Below are 13,013 nucleotides of genomic sequence, written 5' to 3'. Positions count from 1 at the left end.
AGAGGGAATTGTTTACAATGAAACCTTTGCACCGGTAGCTAGAATTGAGGCAGTTAGATTATTTCTTGCATTTGCAGCACACAAAAACTATAAAGTATATCAAATGGATGTTAAATGTGCATTTCTGAATGGTGATCTTGAGGAGGAAGTTTACATTGAACAACCTGATGGATTTTCATTGACAAATGATAAAGATATGGTTTGTAGGTTAAGGAAAGCTTTATATGGATTGAAGCAAGCTCCTAGAGCTTGGTATGCTAGATTGGACAAATATCTTATGAAACTTGGTTACACTAAAGGTAATGCTGACATCAACTTATATTTCAAAGTGACTAATGAAGACATTTTGGTTATTGAAGTTTTTGTTGATGACATCATTTTTGGAGGAGAATATAGATTGTGTAAAGACTTTTCTAACAAGATGCAGGAAGAATTTGAAATGTCTATGATTGGGGAGATAAATTCTTTTCAGGATTGCAGATTTCTCAGACTGATAAAGGTATATTTTTATGTCAATCAAAGTATTTGAAGGAATTACTGAAGAAATTTGGTATGGAAAACTCTAAACCAGTAAGTACTCCTATGACTACAACTGATAAACTATCATTGAAAGATGATTCAGATCCTGTTAATCCGACAAGAAACAAATATATGATTGGAGGTATACTGTATTTGACACAAACAAGACCTGATATAATGAATGCATTGTGTATTGTTTCAATATTTCAGAGTAATCCTAGAGAAAATCATGAATCAACAGTAAAAAGGATTTTTTGGTATTTACAAGGCACAACAAATCTTGGTTTATGGTATCCTAAAGATGAAATTTTTTGATTTATGTGCATACACCGATGCTAATTGGGCAGGAGATGTAGATGACAAAAAGAGCACCACTAGCGGGGCATTCTTTCTTGGTAGCAGATTGATTTCATGGTTGAGCAAGAAACAAAGTTGTACATCATTATCAACAACAGAATCAGAATATGTGGCAGCAGCAACCAATTGTACTCAGGTATTATGGATTAAACAAATGTTGAAGGAGATAAAGGTAAAATGCAAAGAACCTATAATCATCTATTGTGATAATTCAACAATAATTGATATATCTAAGAATCCGGTATTTCACTCTAAAACTAAACATGTTTCTATCAAATACAAATTTCTGAAAGAGAATGTATAAGAAAAAGAAGTAAGATTGGTTTATGTGAATACTAAAGAGCATATTGTAGACATCTTTACTAAGCCTTTGCCTAAGGAAACTTTTGAATATCTCAGAGAGAAGCTTGGGGTCATACCCTCACCGGTAGAGACTTAGACAGTTGATGCTTGGCATCAAACCGGCATAATTTACACAGAAACCTTTATTCGGCTTTGATGGAGGAGAGCTACTTCTCAGGGGGAGTAGTTGGATATGTTGGTATTTGTAATTGGTTCTATGAACTAGTTTTATCTGGTATTTGCATTGCTTTGGCATTTGATGTCAAAGGGGGAGAGATATCTATGGAAAAACACATTATCTTTTGAGGAGAGATTATTCATTGGGGGAGATATTTTTACTCTCCGCATTTGTATTTTGATTTATGGTATTGATCTATTTTGGAGATTGTTGGTTTTTGATTTTTGGTATTTTTGCTTTGGCACTTAGATGGTTTTTCCATCTTGTGTTACCATCAATGCCAAAGGGGGAGATTGTTGGTATTATGGATATGTTGCATTGGTTTTGTCATTGATGTCAACACTTATCCTTCTGGAGATCTTTGGTTATGTTCACCGATAAGTTCAGTGACATATGCACAGTCACCGGTATCTAGTTCACCAACAGGTTATATTGTTCATCGGCACTGAGGATGACTTGTTATCATCTGGAGTTCACTTGGTTATGTCAAAGACATGGTTTGGACACTTGGTTTTGATGATTTGGTTATTGGTCTAATCGGGTTGACATATTTGTTGTTTACCGGCAAATAGGTCTAGGTTATGGATCGACAAGCGTTATCTATTCCAGATCAGCACGACACAGTATGGAGGTGGTTTAATCAATTAATATTGTTGTTGAGCCGGCATGATGCATCACATCTTGAATTACTTGTAATAGATTTTATTATATAATTCTTAGTAAGCCGACCTACACATTTGGTCTTAGGTTTTGGTATATATGTAAGATCTCAATTGTGAGATTAATATAGGATAGGAGATGACATAAAGTATTACAAGGTTGTGATATTCGGTATATGCGAATATAAGTAGAGCTACTCACGCAAACATCATTTGAAGATTTAAGGAAGGTTTGAAGGAGACAATCAGAGCTTAACCGGTACTAAATCCAGCATTGGAGATGCTACTTTAAGCAGTACATTATCATTGGATTTAATCATCCAATTGTAGTTAGTGTGACTCTCATTTTGTGATTGAATAGTGAGCTCTAGGCAGCTGGCCTATCTGCATGTGCAGACCCCATTTGTATACACATACTATTTGCAGTAGTATCATTTGATTGTGGGTAAGGTTTCCCACCGTGGTTTTTCCCCTTACAAGGTTTCCATGTACAAATCTGTGTTATGTGTTGTGGATATTGTTTCTCTTTCTGTTTCATGCATTAAGTTTCACCGTTACTGTTATTAACTGTTAATCTGTTTACTAGCATTAAGTTTGGTTTACCGGTATTAAGTATCAAGTTTGGTTAAAGTATATTTGGGTTGAAATTAATAGACAACTGATTCACCCCCCCTCTCAGTTGCCTCCGGGTCCTAACATATGCTGCTTTGGATTGGTTTGTACATGAGTACTTGATCATGCCTAGTTGTCGAGACTCGTTCAGGCATGCATTTTATATTCATCATTATCTCTTTAGCTAATCCCTAAGTTAATCTTAAGGGGGATGTTGGAGTAATTAGGAGATTTATCTAATTATTTATTAATTAGGCCCTTTATTCTTTTTTCACTTAAGCTAAACTTAGGTATTTGTTTTGTCATCTAGAGTTTTCTTTTTAAGATGTACTTGAGCTTAATTTTAGCTCCTACTTTGCATTGCTTTATTTCTCTGAGTTTTAGCATTAGGGTTTTACACCTAGGTTTTCATTGATTCTTTATAAGGGTTCATTCATTCATTGTAACCATATCTCCAATCAACTATGCAATAATACATAATTATGTTGTTGTTATAGAGTATATAATCTTTGCTTGATCTCTTTTGTGTGATAGGTTTTTATTATTTTCTTGTAGACGAATCTTGGTTCCTATGATTGATCAACTCCTAAATGGTATCAGAGCTCAATATTTTCTCCTACACTCCAATGGTCATATTAAAATATCAAGATCGAGAATCAACTCACAATAACCATTACAACAAGGATTCGGATCACCATATCATCATTTGGCATTAGTTTTGTAGTACAAGGCTAAAAATAGGCTTGGAAAAGAGCTAGGTGGAGATACAGTAAGACAAGAACGCAAAACAAAAAGGTGAGATTGTAAGGGGTTACAATTTATGACACTATAGATACTTTAGAGGATCTTTGAATATTTTGAAGGTCTTGAATATTTTTTTAATATGAAGATTTATTTTTGTTGCTCATTCTCCTCCTATCAAGATCACATCTCCATCATCTATTGCTACTTTACAGTCTAGCATTTCTTATTTAAGAGCTTCCATTGATTCTTTAGAATAGAACAATTTTATTCTTTCATATGCACTTCATTGGGAATATTCTTTCATATGCACTTCATTGGGAATATTCTTTATTAAACATTTCATCCTTGTTTTTGGAGTCTCACAATTCTAATTTGGAGGATTCATTAGAGGATTTGTATTATCTTTGATGTCACTAATACCATCACTTCCATCTTTTATGTTTCATATGTAGTTTATATTTTTTCTCTCTTCTGATTCCACATTTTTTATTGAGCATTAAGTTCTTGTTTTAGAGATCTTTTTTAGCATTAGGACACACTAGAGTTGCATTTAGAGGCACTTATTTGAATTTGGGTTCCTTATTTATCTATATGTTTCGAATTACTTCTACATTCAACAATGGATCTATTTCTTCCCAAGGGGATGAATGCTATTTGCAAGAAGTAGATTATTTTTTGTTTACAAGCATTCATTATTGGCATTGGATCTACTTCTGTGTGGAAGAGACACAACATCTCATCATTATCTCTCTCCTACGGGGGTTGCTCATTATGTATTTTTTATGTTCTTGGTTGTTTTCAATCCAGCAATTAAATACACATTTGTTGTTTTCTCTTTTAGGATAAGTGTTTTTCCACTAGATTTTTCTCTTTTACTCTTGTTATGATGAAGGGTACTCCTATTACAAACCCAAACACACAATGATAATAGAAAAATAAACATAGAATGCAAGAAAGAAACACATGCCTTTTATTATCTCAAGGAAACGAAATTATAACATTCAAAAAATAACATGTTACAACCACATGTGCTTTCTTATTACATAAATGTACAAGCTAGAGCCACAATCTACACTACTGGAACTGTGTTATTCAACCCTCATTCCCCTCATTGTTCAACACCAATAACCACCTTAGAATGTTCTATAAGGTGTAACTTATCTTCTTTTTGGTGCCCAAAGGTCTATCAGATCATTTTCCTACCCAAGTGGAATTTTCATTGAAACTTGAGTTTTGGTGGCACAATTTCTAGAAGCCATAACTTTTGACTTGGGCATCCAATTTTCTATTATAAAATATCGTTGGAAAGCTCATGAAGAAATATACAACACCAAATACATCTAAAGATATATTTATCTAGATTCCAAAAAAAAATGTAGCTTCTACAGTCCTCAATTTTGAGTTTGAAACTTCATTGGAGAAATTTCTCGAGACAAAAAATTAATATCTTCCAAATTGTACAAGATATTGAGATGATTCTTTCACTAATCATCTTATTTTTTAATTTTAGTCCTTGGGGTTAGTTTTATATCCATACAAACCCGAATAACCAACTTACTAAAAATAGCTAGTGAATATTGTTGGTTGTTGCAAGCTTCTATCTGTCCTACACGTTGTAAGTGTCATCATGGACTCCAAAACAACTAAAGAAAACAATAAAAAGAAAAAATACAATATTTTTGGGTGATGCAAGATTGTCCTTACACCACTAGATGCTCCTGCATCATGTTATGAGATATCTTTGTTTGCAAATGGGTACTTGGTCAAGAAATTAGTGGGAGCCATCTTCCCTTTTGGCTTGTGTGTATAGCCTCCCAAAGTTGCACTTAAACAAGGGTGTTGGTATAAAATTAAATTCACAATAAATTGATAAGTTTTTTAGGGAGTCTCTATTAGGAAGTTATTTTCCTATTTTTAGTTTGTGAATCTTGTGACATGTGTCATGAAATTTATATTCCTACTTTCTCTATACTTGGCAAATGTGGTTGTAAATCTTCTTGTACTATATTCATTTGTGTATAATGAATGCACACAACTATTCACATTTTCCATCATTTTTCTCTAGTTTTGCTCGTGTAGCAGCTCTCTCTTGTGTAGAAGAATTGATATAGAGATTCCTTGCTCTTGTAGAGCTACTTATCATCTCTAACAAGATGCTTCAAAGGTAGTGAAACCAAAGATAATCATTTCTTTGACTGCAATGAAGATTCCATAATCTAGATCTCTCTTTCTCTTTGCTTTGATGCCCATTTCAAAATGAGATTAAATATGAACACTTATACCACAAAATGAAACAAATTCTACAAAAAACTCTTTAAAAGGTAAACCTCTCATTAATTCTTATAGTCTTCTATTCCTTTTTTCTATATGTGGAATATTTTTGTTGGACAAGAAAAACAATTTTTTTGATGATAAAGCTATCCAAGAGAAAAAATTTATTTGAAAGATCATACATACGATGATTGAAAATGCAAAAGATTTATTCAAAGCAAAATAACACCAAATCATCCTCTCTAGAGATAAACTCAATCTTCTTCGATGATGAAATCTCTTTAGTTTTTAAGCTCCCCTATTTTTTGGAGTTGTTCAATCTCCATTAATTATCCAACTCTTTTCTTTGATGGTTCCTCTAAGGCTAATTTAGGTGTTCTTTGGACTAGAACTAGCACATAAATGTTTGAATTTTGCATGACCTTGGGACTAACTTTCAACAATATTGCTAAATTGAAGGAATGTAGTTTGACCTATTCTTGGCAACTAAAGAAAATATGAAGAATTTCTCAATTTATGAGAACTCCAATTTAATCATGCAATTCTTCTCAAGCGTACAATTGGTCAAATCCATCCAACTCAAGCTTTCACTCTTTCAAACTAGAAATATTTTGAATTTTTTTTTATCAATTGTACATTAACATTGCATCCTTAGACTTTTGAATTATTTTGTTCATAAAAGGCTAATAAATGCATTCTTTTATCTCAAGGTTTTGCTAAAGCTAAAGAGTTTAGGGATAAAAGTACAAAAAATACTCTTGCTAAATATATTTTTTAGTCTTTGGCCTTTGCTAGCACTCTAGGTTAGTTTCTCATCACCATGAGGTGGATGGTTTATATTGTATTTATTATAATCCTTTTCTCAAATTGGTTTCTATTCTTTGCATATCTAATTGATAAATAAATCATCTTTAAAAAAACAAAACTATGTAGTAGAATCGTAATAAACTATTAATTTGACATAGTACAATAAATACTTCCTATTTGTCAAGGGATGAGCTAAATGGGCTATATAATGAATGGTACATAAAGTACAACACTTAATGGGGTAGCAAGCTTAAAGGATTTGATCTTGGGGGAAACTCCATGGTTAAGTGTGCTTGAATCAAGAGTAGTACTAAGATGAATGACTTCTTGAAGTCATGATGCTTCACCTGTATGTAATGAGTGTTAAGTGGATCATTCATATGTGGTCATGGGGGATGGGTTTGAGTGAGCCACTACACATAAAATATGGGTTAATAAGGTTGACTAAAGAACTATTTTTGATTCCAATAAATATCATAATATGACACATTGCAAACAGAAAAAAAAACTCATACTTGTCAATGGATGAGCTGAAGGGGCTCACAAATGATTCGTGGCACATAACACTAGTTGAAGGCTTTGCAAAACGGAAAAACAAGCTAAGCCAATTAGATAGTAGAATAGCATTGAGGTAAGTAACCTTCAAAAAAGTCCTAATGCTTCACCCATAAGAACACCAACTAGATACAATGAATATTAAATAAACCATTTATGTGAATGAAAAATAAATTCATAAAAAAAAACTATCTAGAACCTATAAATCAATAAATTTATCTCAAACCAAAAAAAAACCTCCGACTCATCCATGTTATTGAAAGTGAAGAAAAAACTCTAGGCTATATCAATGCGCATGTTGTTAAACTAAACAAAGAAGCCTCTGTTTCAGCATAACTTTAAAGCTCCAAAATAGTTGAAAAGAAACAAAGAATACTCTGAATACAAGTAAAATGCAATTTCTTAAAGGTTTAAGGGTATTACCGTCTACGGGATTGGGGTTTACAGAAATCGTGTAAAGCTTTTTGTCTTCCAGATGTGGAAATGATCGGCCCGCAAAGGGTTTGAAGTCAAGCTGCACATTAGCCGGCGGATTGACATGTTCGTCAACAGGAAACCATATGAAAACGTTAGACCTTGCAGCATCATCGTCCCGCGCTGGGTATTTATATACTTTGTTGACGGAATGTGGAGGGGTTTCAGGCTTAGACGACGACTTTGCTCTCCTGTGCGGTGGAACATAAGCCATCTTTGCTTCTTCTCCTGTATTACTGCATGGCAGAAAGAATATTATAGGTTTCAACTTCGAATAAAGAAATATTTCAACTGCAACGCTTCAGAAAAAGAAAATTTTCGGCAGTACCGTTTCAGAATAGAGTATGTGAGATCAGAATTGACAGGAATTTACGAAAATCTGTATGTAAATGCTTTAAAATAAAGCATAGAATATTATTGCAAAGAAAATCGGTATGTAAATGCTACAAAATAGAGCAAAGAATTTACAGGAATTTACGAAAATCGGTATGTAAATGCTCTAAAATAAAGCAAATAATATTATTGCAAAGAAAATCGGTAGTAAATGCTATTAAATAGAGCAAAGAATTTACAGAAATTTACGAAAATCGGTATGTAAATGCTTCTTCTGCTGTATTATTGCATGCCAGAGAGAATGTTGCAGGCTTCAACTTCTAATTAAGAAAATTTTCAACTGCAACGCTTCAGGAAAATAAATTTTTTGACAATACCGCTTCAGAAAAAAAGAACGTGAGATCAGAATTTACAGGAATTTACGAATAGGCATTTAAATGCTTTTAACTAAAGCAAAGAATATTTATGAATTGCTTTCCTTCTGCCTTTATTCTTGAGGAATTTGAGGAATTTAAGAAAAGCCATTAAGAAAAGCCATTTGCAGAGGAATTTGAGTATCCTCATCCTTAATGCTTACAAATGAACAAACGAGAAAAAGGGGTCGCGGGAAACTTAAGCTATCCATTATTTTACTTTATTTTATTCCTCTCTTTTCTTGAGTAATTTTTTTAAGGTAAAATTATCCATGCTTTTAATTTTTCTGTGTCTTTGGAGATTGTTTTATTCGATAGTCTTTTTTTTTTTTTAGGTGGGTTGGATCATGACCTCATTTCTTATGATATCGAAATCTTGCATTCAATGAGACTTGATCTCTTGTAGGCTCATTAAGAACCATTTAACTTCACGAACAATCAAGGACTTATTTACTATATTTTTATATTACACTATTTGAAAATAATGACCTCTCAAATTCTTACTTTAGTTAACACAATTAAGACTTTGATCTTATATGTATTGATTTGATTGAAATAAGAGTTTTGCAAGATTTAGTATTTATGTTTTTGGATTTTTTTCTAGATTTATAGATTATTTATAATTGAGAAAGGGAAGTTTAGTGAATATTATAATAAAATATATGTAAAGGTGAAATAAGCAACCTATGTCAACTTTCATTTAATTGTAGGTTCATTTGATGTAATGCCTTTAATATAATTATATATAGACAAGAGACACATTATTGTGTTATGTTTGGCTCATGCTTTGATCTTTATTTGTTCCTATTTGTTCCCACTTGTACTTAATTTCTCCATATTCATCATTCACCTCTTATTTATTACACCTCTTTCCAACTTACCTCCACACACACACACACATGTATGTACCTATATAAATGTGTGTGTACACACACACACACACATAAACATATATACATTGTGTATGTGCACGTGTGTGTATGTCTATATATATAATGCAAGAGAAACAAATTATATTATATACAAGAATAAATGCACAAGCAAAATTATAACTATGAACATACAAACTAAAGAAGATAGTTGGCAAATTTGAACATACAAATTTGTATCTATGATCAAATAAACAAAATGAGTTATCTATTTATATCTATGCAAGAACATGAAAAAAAACTTAAAACATAAAAATATATGACTGGAAGATAAACCCAATGGAGAAAACAAGTACCAAGAACAATGATAACAAAAGGATTAGAAAGAAAAAAAAGAATCCAGACTATAAGAGTACTCAAGGAAAACAAGGACCATGGGGAAGGAGTGGTGATTAGGTGATTGAGAAGGGTTGCTAGAATAGGAATTGTGAGGGAAATACATAAGAGGGAAGATGAAAGGGAATATAATATTTAAAAAGGGGAAGCAAAGAGTGATCAGAAAGAGAACACAAAGGGAAGATAGGAAGAAAAAGAGGAAGAATGGAAGAAACTCCTAGGGAAATGCCAAAAAAGGTGGAGGAGAGAGAGGTCTAGAAAGGGAAGGGAGTGGTTTCTAAGGTATGCCAACAATAGTTTTTAGGAACACACACACACACAAAGACATAATTCATGTGTGTATAATGGTGGGAAAATTAGAAATCAGGGCTTCACCAAGTAAATTCACTAAATAACCCAACTAACTCCACTACATTGAAAGAGGGTTGAAACCAATAGATCTAACATCAATCTAAATGAGGAAAGGGTTGAGAATTTGATTGGATTCATTGGTTATTATTTGTTATCCTCTTTCTTAGTTGAATTTGGAATGTAGTTATTGAATTAGGGAAAAATAAGAGATATTTGAAGTAACTTGACGAATATGAAATGCTACAGATGTCCCACAGAGCCACAAACTAAGATTTGAGCAAAAGAATAGATTCAAAACTTGTTCCTCAAAGTTCGGCTTGATTTTTTGGGACCAAGTAACATAGATTCACCCCGGTCCTTCGAATTTTTCGTTGTCAAAAGTTGAACCTGTTTGTCACTTTCGAAACTGTCAGAATTCCTGAGTATAACTACTGCACCTATTTCTAGCATAGGTAAAGAGAGGGAACAATGTTATGGTAGGCATTGACCTTGAATTAAATAATGCAAATATTAAAATAAATGTTAAGGCGATATATCTCAGATTCACAACTATTGATGATGATGCAATGATCTTTGAATGTAATCACAAATGTTGAATGCAATGTCATGAAAAACACATTAACAAGAAAAACCCTAATCACACACACACATGCTTGCGTGAAGATTGATGTAACTTTTCTCCACAAAGATTGAATGATGAATATTTAGCCTTGAATCTATGAAGATGCTTGATGATGAATGCCTCTGAGATGTACGAATACTTTAGGTAGGTCATGGATGTCAAAATGAACTGATAAGATGTCATTATAAAGGCTTCCCTAGGTAAATTATCGATTAGGCTGACCTCCAACAATCATGTGTAGCCACATAGACTGTGAGCCAACAAGGAGATAAATAACCTTACCCATTTCAAATTGGGGCTTGTTTAAAGGGGACCTAGGCATTTTGGGGTACCCTAGTCTAGACTAAGGTGCTCCATACGCTAGTCCTCCTATAAACAGGACCAATACAAAGAGAAATAAGAAGGGGACCCCCACAATGGGGTCCAAGAAATGTTGTTCATGACATCAAAGTTGAAGAATAGGGTCAAATCAAACCTAGAGAGGGGACTAAAGTAGGAGCACAAACATGAGGTTTAAATTGGACTTGTTACAATTTATGATGGCACTATACACACACACACACACACACACACACACACACACACACACACACACACACACACACACACACACACACACACACACACACACACACATGCATATATATAAACACACACACACACACACACACACACACACACACACACACACACACATATAGAGAGATCCACATATGTACACAATCAAATTAAGAAGAAAAAATAAAAACCAACAAAAATATAATTAAAAGTACATATTGTATACACCTAAAAATGGTTTGAAGATAATTAATTAAATAAGCAATTATTTAATTAATCTCCCTTCCTAATTTAATTGAATTCATTAGGCAATTTGATTAAATTCTCCCTTTCATCTATTTATTAATAAATCTAAGGATTTATTCATTAAGTTCATTCCATAGTCCCCTTTGATTAATTAATCCTCCCCCCATTTCAATCAATTCTTCTAATACCCTAATTAATTAAAACAAATCAATTTATTAGTTGTTGAAAATTAATTAACCTTTTCTTATTATTTAAATTTTTAAAATTCAAATTACCCACATGCCTCCTAACCCCTTCCACCTAACCTAACCTAACCCCTTCCACCTAACCTTGGGTTTAACCAACCCTATCCAATCTTGCACATTCTAACATCCTTATCCTAACCTCTTATGGTGTGGATATTCTTCCCTTAAGACACATGGCACTTTGGCCACATGTTTCCTCTCTTGGACACTTGCCCTTTTATGAGTAAGGCTCCTTGACACTTGTCACCACAGAGATGACAAGTATCCCTTCCTCCAACCTCTTCTCCAACCTCCTCCAATTTCACCCTTGATATCTTCTGACTCAATCTTGACCGTTGATTCCTGCCACCTCACCCCTGGCCTTGGAAATCCTATAAATATCCCCTATTTTGGAGCACAAAAGATCCCATCTAATTATCAGTTTAGGCATTGTTACTGTAGGCATATCATTTGAGCATTATTGTTATAGGAAATTGCATCTTAGATTTAGTTTAATTTGATCATTTTCTAGCATTGAGTCATGTAGCTTAATCAATCTATTTTGTAGTTTAATTGCATCATCATCATAGCTTAGTCATGCATATCATTAGCTTAATTAGTCTCTTGGATCAATCTAGCACAATCAATCTCATCTTTGCATATCATTATCATTTCAAATCCTCCATCTAGGTGTTGTCAAGACACTGGGATTTCTTATCCAGATCTAAGAGCAAATCCACACTCGCATCTCTTAGGAGGCAATAGGTCGCTTTGTCATGGTTCATCTTTATATAATTTCAATTTACTAACCATGCTTGTAATGATCTATTGAGTGTTTGTGTTGCAGCTATAGGTATCACACTTCACATGCACAAGGATTAATTAATTTGAATTAATTAATCAAAGGGGACTATGGAATGAACTTAATGAATAAATCCTTAGATTTATTAATAAGTAGATTAAAGGGAGAATTTAATCAAATTGCCTAATGAATTTAATTAAATTAGGAAGAGGGATTAATTAAATAATTGCTTATTTAATTAATTATCTTCAGACCATTTTTAGGTGTATACATTTTGCCCCTCTTTGAAGCAAGGTGTGATGACGCGTTGATTCAAAGAATAATCTCATTTTGATGATGATATTGGTTCGATTAGGATGCCCCAGATATTGATTGATAGATTGTGATACGATGATGCCCCCTCAGGAGATAAATTGAGATAATTGACCTTTGGAGTGTGTGAATCTTTGCGAAATTGATATCCCGATTAGAAATGATTTGATTTTTGCAACTGTGGTTGATGAAAGTGCGAGTTCTACAATCACGGTGATGTGGTTCTTGATTATTGATAAATCTTGATTGATTAGATTGATAAGATCGAGATTCAGTCTGGTTTCAGGAATAACACCTCCTGTATAAGACAAAGATGATCAAAGCATCTGGTTTCAGGAACGATATATCCCGTATAAGACTTGATCAGAA

General features: G+C 33.3%; 1 protein-coding gene across 3 annotated transcripts in view; it reads right to left on the bottom strand.

Annotated features, from left to right (window-relative positions):
• Nucleotides 1-8,406, bottom strand: part of LOC131068001 (uncharacterized) — a 107,179-nt gene extending 98,773 nt beyond the window's left edge. For 2 of the 3 annotated variants that reach the window (XM_058003190.2, XM_058003188.2), the window contains exons 1-2: nucleotides 8,091-8,406; nucleotides 7,468-7,754 (exon numbers count right to left, since the gene is read on the bottom strand). In XM_058003190.2, the coding sequence (XP_057859173.1) occupies nucleotides 7,468-7,732 (265 nt within the window). In that variant the 5' untranslated portion in view covers nucleotides 7,733-7,754; nucleotides 8,091-8,406. The remainder of the gene's footprint in view (nucleotides 1-7,467; nucleotides 7,755-8,090) is intronic. The other variant, XM_058003189.2, reaches the window with a different exon arrangement.
• Between the last annotated feature and the right edge of the window lie 4,607 nt (nucleotides 8,407-13,013).

The sequence above is a fragment of the Cryptomeria japonica genome, chromosome 6 (genome assembly GCF_030272615.1).
Source record: "Cryptomeria japonica chromosome 6, Sugi_1.0, whole genome shotgun sequence".
Lineage (NCBI taxonomy): Eukaryota > Viridiplantae > Streptophyta > Pinopsida > Cupressales > Cupressaceae > Cryptomeria > Cryptomeria japonica.
This window is presented reverse-complemented; position numbering and strand designations above follow the sequence as displayed.